The sequence below is a fragment of the Condylura cristata genome, unplaced genomic scaffold (genome assembly GCF_000260355.1).
Source record: "Condylura cristata isolate star-nosed mole 26May11 unplaced genomic scaffold, ConCri1.0 scaffold00042, whole genome shotgun sequence".
Classification (NCBI taxonomy): domain Eukaryota; kingdom Metazoa; phylum Chordata; class Mammalia; order Eulipotyphla; family Talpidae; genus Condylura; species Condylura cristata.
This window is the reverse complement of record NW_004567143.1, coordinates 5,040,050-5,046,415: the sequence shown is the minus strand read 5'-3', so window position 1 is coordinate 5,046,415 and position 6,366 is coordinate 5,040,050. Positions and strand designations below refer to the sequence as shown.

Below are 6,366 nucleotides of genomic sequence, written 5' to 3'. Positions count from 1 at the left end.
TTGCTGGGCAGGCTCCCGTGACCGCGCCCGGCCTCCACGGGGAGGCTGGCTGGGAGCGTGAGGAGGGTGAGGTAGCGCGGAAGCCCCACGGCGAGCGGGGGGGCAGGTCTGCCTCGTGCCCCCGCGCGGACAAGTGGAGCGCGAGCGGCTCTGCCCCTTGCCCTCAGGCCTACCTGCTCGTGCCCCCTCAGCGTCAGGCTAGTGGGCAGTTGGTCCCCCCGAGGGGGAGCACTGGGAAGGGGCCGGCTAAGCTAGATCCCCGCCCTGCGCTTCGGCGCCCACCCAAGGGAGACAGGCTGGAATGGGTGATCTTTTTTTTTAAGATACATTTATTGATGCACACAGAACTGGGGCGCAGGCCAGAGGTGGGGGGGAGAGGCTCCCTCAGAGATCGAGTGGGGAGCAGGACAGGCGGATCCACTGAAACCCACTGCTGATGAGCAGCGGGGGACCGGAGGGGTCTCTGCGCCCTGGGGTCCCTCCCTGGCCGCGGATGGACTGGCTGAGGGGCTGCGCTTTACCCGCTGTGCCCCCGGGCGGCCTGCACTGCAGTTCTTGTTTAACTTCCTTGAGACAGAGCTGCCACCTGTGTGTCTGCAGCCCTCACCCAGCCCCTGGATCACGTGGCAGTCGCCTGAAATGTGAGCCGGCGGGCACCTGTATGGGTGATGCCTGTCCTTTTCCTTCTCCAGCTCCTGGCCCGACTTGGAGGAAGAAGTTCCTTGAGAGAAATAGAGCCCTGCCTGTGTGCTGATGAAGACTCGCCTCCGCATGGTAAAAACGGGAGCGCACAGTGCCGGGCCGCGGGCTGGGCTTTAGCAGCAAGGCCCACAGTGCTCGCGGGCGCCGGCACACAGACCCTGAGAAACCGGTGGTGGCAACTCGTAAGCCGCGCTCGCCTGTCGGACAGGCGGAGTCCGGCCTCGCGGGCAGGTTCTGGGGTTCGCAGCACTCTCCTGCTCAGGCACATACGCGGTTGGGGGAGTTCTGTACTCGGCGCTTACTTTTCCTCTTCTTGATAGAAGCGTGGGAATCACAGGAGGCCCGTGGGTGCCCCTGTGTTACTGTTTCCACAGCCGGGAAGGCCTGCTTGCTCCGGCAGCCTCTCCACGGGGGAAAACTTGCCAAGAGGTAGTGTGACGAGGTGGGTTTCTTTTGCACTGAAACAGCTTTATAGAGCTGGGATCCACCCTGCTAAGTGTACAGCTCGGTGTCTTAGTTTCCCGCCGCTGTGACCGTCCCCACAGCCGACGTCAGCATTTCAGCCCCCCAGAAGAAGCCCACCTCGGCCCTAAGCAGCTGTAGAGCCACTTTCTGACTGGGTTTGCTTCTGACGCTTCCGGGCAGAGTCCTGCGGGGAGGCTGGCGGGGCTGGCGGGTCACTGGTAGGGCCTGGGGGTGCTTTGCCCGTGGGTGTGGCTCTGTTCACACCTTCTTCACGGTGACGAATATTCTGTTGTTTATGGTCTATTCTTGTCCATTCATCGGTCCATGAATCGGGGTTGGTTCGGAACAAGGTTGCTATGATTATTTGTAGTTTTGCTTGCAAGTGTGTTTTCGGTTCTTTGGGGTGGTAACCAAGGAGGAGTAGCCGGCTTGTTAGGCTTGTGTGGTCACTGTGTAAGCTTCGTGGGAACTGCACATCGTTTTTGGCACCAGCAGGGGAGAACGAGGACACTGATTCTGCCACATCCTGCACATAGCGTTACCTGCCCTTTTCCTACAGCCCTGTGAGCGGGCGTGGCACTCACCCATGGCTCTGATTTAAATTCCTTGATGACTAATGGGCTAGCGTCCGCGTGTGGTTATCAGCAGTAGGTATATGCTATTTGGAGAAATGTCAGATCTTTCGTCTTCTTTTAAATGGTTTATTTTATTACTGTATTGTATTCTCTATGCAAGCCTGGACCAAATAGTTCATTTTCAGATATTTTCGCCTGGTCCATATGTTGTCTTTGCACAGCCTTGAAGGTGTCGATCGAAGCACAAAATGACTGATTTTGGTGAGGTTCAAGTGACCTTTCTTTTGTTGTTCACGCTTTTACTTTCAGATAGAAGGAGCTATCATCTAACCCAAGGCCAAGACTTAGGAGTTTTTCGGCTGTACATTTTTATTTCCAATCTTTCCTGATCAAAGGATGTGACATACTTGATGGCCGAGCTACGGCTGGCCCTGGAGAGTGTGCCATGTCTGGGAAGAAAGTGAGTTCCTCCGTAGTTGGGTCACGTGATCTCTCACTGATCTTTCCGTTCTCGTTGGGTCTGGCGTTATCGTTCAAGTCCTTATTCCTTGTGTACCTACTGGTTCTATGTGTTATTGAAAGTTCTGTTTTTGCTTCATGTATTTTGGGTCTTCATGTACTTTTGGCCACATATGAGTTTATTATATCAACTTTCACTACAAAATACTCTTTTTGTTATTCCCAGCCACTAGGATCGTTTACTGTGGGGGATAAAGTAACAGGCTCTGGTGAGGATGTGCAGGACTTGGAATCCTTGTGCGCTGTTGATGGGATGATGAAAGTGTCCGCACGCTGGAAAACTGGAAGTTCTGCCAAAACTTAAAGCTAGAACAACCATATAAGCCAATAATTCTGCTATTTGGTGATAAATACCCTAAAGAATTGAAAGCAGGGTTAGAAATATTTGCAAACCTGTGGTTGTCACGGTTGCACTATGAGCGGTGGCTGAGAAGCAGACTCAACGGTCCTCCACAGCAGAGCGCATAGTCAGATGCCCTCTGCACATGCCAAGGTGGTGCTTGTTGTGACTCACTACTGGGGCTGTATGTGCCTCACAAAGCAAGGAGACCCTGGCACACTCCACGGTGTGGGTGAACCTCGAGAACATGCTGCTTCACAGAAAGGTGCTCAGCCACTCTCTGAAGTAGTCAGACTCAGACGGAGAGTAGAGCGCTGGCTGGGAGGGACGGTGGGGAGAAGGCGGCTGGGGAACGGCGCAGTCTCAGTTTTGCGGGGTGGAACAGCCCCGGACAGCCGCTGTGCAGAATGCGGGCAGTCTCCGCCCCAGGCACTGTGCGCGCCTGGCCGAGGGCTGGCATCATGCGGGGCCGGCTGCGCGGGGCCGCCAGCCCTGCGCGCTCCTGTTGGGCCGCGGTGCTCTGCTTTCTGCGCCGGCCCTCGCGTGGCTTGCGTGCGGGGGGGCCCCCGCGACAGCCTGCGGCTGGAGCATTTTTAGTGCTCGCTGCCGCCTGCCTTTTTGCCCGAGTGATCTGAGCCATTTATAGTCGTGAACTACCGCTAAGAGAGGATTCAGGGCTTTCTTGCTGTTGGCTTAATGGTGTTTCGTGCCTTTTTTATTACCCTTCTGTTGTAAGTGGTCCGCTGCTATACCATTTTAAGTTCCTGGCATTGTTTTTACTATATTTTCAAAAAAATATTTTACTAATGGTTGCCCTGTGCACCGTAATTAAGTCTCCTTTGGATTAATACCATCTTACCTTCAGTGCTTCATAGAAAGTTTGCTACTGGGAAGCTCCGTTCCTTCTTGGTTCCTTTATGCTGTTTCAGCTCACATCTTTATACAGTATTTACCCATAAGCATTTTGAAATTATTAAATACAATTACCGTATAACTTAGTACTAAGTTAAGTGTTGCTCAGAGAGATGAAGAGTCACAAATAGAAAAGCCATGGATGCTGTCTTTTATATTGACCCGAGTAGTTACATTTTCCCGTCCTGCACTAAGTTGGATTGAATTACTGCCTGTGTCCTTTTGCTGAGTCTAGACAGCCCCCTTTAGTAATTCTTGTAGAGCATAACTTTTGCAAAAACTAGCCAGGCAGTCAGTATAGGTACTTTTTTATTAAACATGTGGACCAAAGATAGTATTAAGTTGTATGGAATGAAACTGGTCTTAAAGCCTGGGTTTGTAGTACAGAGTCTATATTTGAAAATTGCATTTATAAAAACCTTAAAAAACATGTTCAGACACTAATAAAAATGTTTTCCTTAAAACTGTTGTGGACCCGGGCCCTCGTTGGAGGCTCAGTGGATTAAAGCGCATCACTGTGAAGCTGTCCGCAGCCACGGCAGCATGAGTATGATCCCGGGCCAGGGGTGACCCACATGGCCTATCTCCCCGCTGGTCCCCTCAGCAGTGGACTTTGTCATCTGCCTGTTCTGCTCCCCACTCTGTCTTTGGTGAATCCTCTCACTGTCCCTGCACCTCTGGCCTGGACCCCAGCTCTGTACACATAAATAAAAAATTTTTTTAAAGCAACTATTTTGGTTCCTAGAGTTGTGAAACTGGTCAGATGCATACCTGCATACCCAGATACAACACCAGTTTATAAGGATTATTTGTCAACAATAGTAGTTTATAAATGGAGGTATCACACTTCCAAACTTCAGTCTATACTACAAAGCCATAATAATTTAAACAGTGTGTTACTGGAACAATAACAGGCACACAGACTAATGGAATCGAATAGGGAGCCCAAAATAAACCCACTCATATATGGGCAATTAATCTTTGACAAAGGAATAAAGAATATGCCATGGAACAAGGACAGCTTGTTTAACAAATGGTGCTGGGAAAACTGGACTAACATAAAAAAATGAAACTAAACCACTACCTCATACCGTGCACAAAAATCAACTCAAAATGGATAAAATATTTGGGCGTAGGACATGAAACCATAAAATACATAGAAGAAAATGTAAGTAAAATACTGTAAGACATACGTCTCAGTGTATTCACAGACTCTACATCCAGAGCAAAGAAAGTGAAGGAAAAGATAAACAATGGGACTACATCAAATTGAAAAGCTTCCACACAGTAAAAGAGACATTAACCAAGACAAAGAGACACCCTACTGGCTGGGAAAATATCTCTGCACTCCATACTTCAGACAAGGGACTGATCACAAAGAGCTCACTCGAATCAACAAAAACAAAACAACCCAGTCAAGAAATGGACAGAAGAACTTAAAAGAGGAATTGCATATGGCCAACAGGCATATGAAAAATGTTCAGCGTCCCTCATAAGCAGGAAAATGCAGATCAAAACCGCAGCGAGATACCACTTGACCCCAGTGAGAATGGCACATATCAAAAAAAAAAAAAAACACCAAAAAATGTTGGCAAGGATGCAGTGAGAAAGGAGCCCTCCTCCATTGCTGGTGGGAATGCAAACTGGCCCAACCACTATGGAGAGCTGTGTGGAGATTCTTCAGACTACTAAAAATGGAGCTTCGATACAACCCAGCAATTCCACTCCTAGGGATCTACCCAAAGGACACAAAAACATTAATTTAAAAAGATAACACCCCCCCATGTTTATCGCAGCACTGCTTATAATAGATAAATCTTGAAAATAACCCAAATGACCAAAATTAGATGATTGGATCAAGAAGTTTATTTATTTATACACACATGTGTCGTGTGTGCGTGCGCAGTGGAATACTACTCAGCCGTCAAAAAGATAAACGATAAACTCATGCCATTCACAGCAACATGGACAGAGCTGGAAGGGATTGTGCTCAGTGAAATAAGTCAGAAGGAAAAAGAAAAATATCGAATGACTTCACATATAGGAGGAATTTAAGAGAACCAAATAAGATGGGGGGAAATGTATTTTTATTATACAACAGAGCAATACAGAAATAAACAGACAAGTATAAACTAGAGAGTTCCTACAGGGGAGGAACAGACAGAGAGGGATTAGAAGGAGCGGGGAGTGTGGAGGGCTACAGGAATGATGAGAGGGGGAGAGGGGAAGGAAATATTGTTAGAAAATGAACAATAATGTTAATCGATATGTAAAAATAGCAATTTATCAGAAATGTCGTAGGAAGCTCCAGGTGAGTTAGTAAGAGGCTTGCAGGTGCCAGGAGCCTGCGTGCCGTCGGAGGTTGCATCGCCTGCTTGCACCGCAGTTATTTTAGTGTTGTGTACCAGCTCATTACCTCCTCAGCACCGTAATTGTAATCTGAAAATTCAACATGTTTGTCATGCAATTAGTGAATCGGTACCAAGATAATGAATTTTTTGGCTTGCTTTCTTTCCCTTATTTTGAAAGATCCTTAGATTCGTAAACTCACTCCGACAATCTGTTCCCAAACCCCTTACAGCATTCTATTTGTGAGAGAAACTATCAAGGCCAAACTATGCAGATTTTCTGATTGAGTTGAATTTGTCAAGAGCCAAGACTGTAGAGGCTGGTTTATATATATACAAGTTGTCATACTCACTAATTTTACTGGACGCTACAGTTTTTAGCAGTTCACAGAAACATGAGCTTAGAAACTTCAAATAAATTTGAAGTGATTACATCGGGCCCTCCCCAGTGGGACACAGCCGGTTACATCCGGGCCCTCCCCAGTGGGACACAGCCGGTTACATC

General features: G+C 48.3%; 1 protein-coding gene across 1 annotated transcript in view; it reads left to right on the top strand.

Moving 5' to 3' along the window:
- Nucleotides 1-6,366, top strand: part of XRCC2 (X-ray repair complementing defective repair in Chinese hamster cells 2) — a 37,650-nt gene that overhangs the window by 27,258 nt on the left and 4,026 nt on the right. Inside the window, exon 2 of the mRNA XM_012733870.1 lies at nt 693-774. Within this exon, the coding sequence (XP_012589324.1) occupies nt 693-774 (82 nt within the window). The remainder of the gene's footprint in view (nt 1-692; nt 775-6,366) is intronic.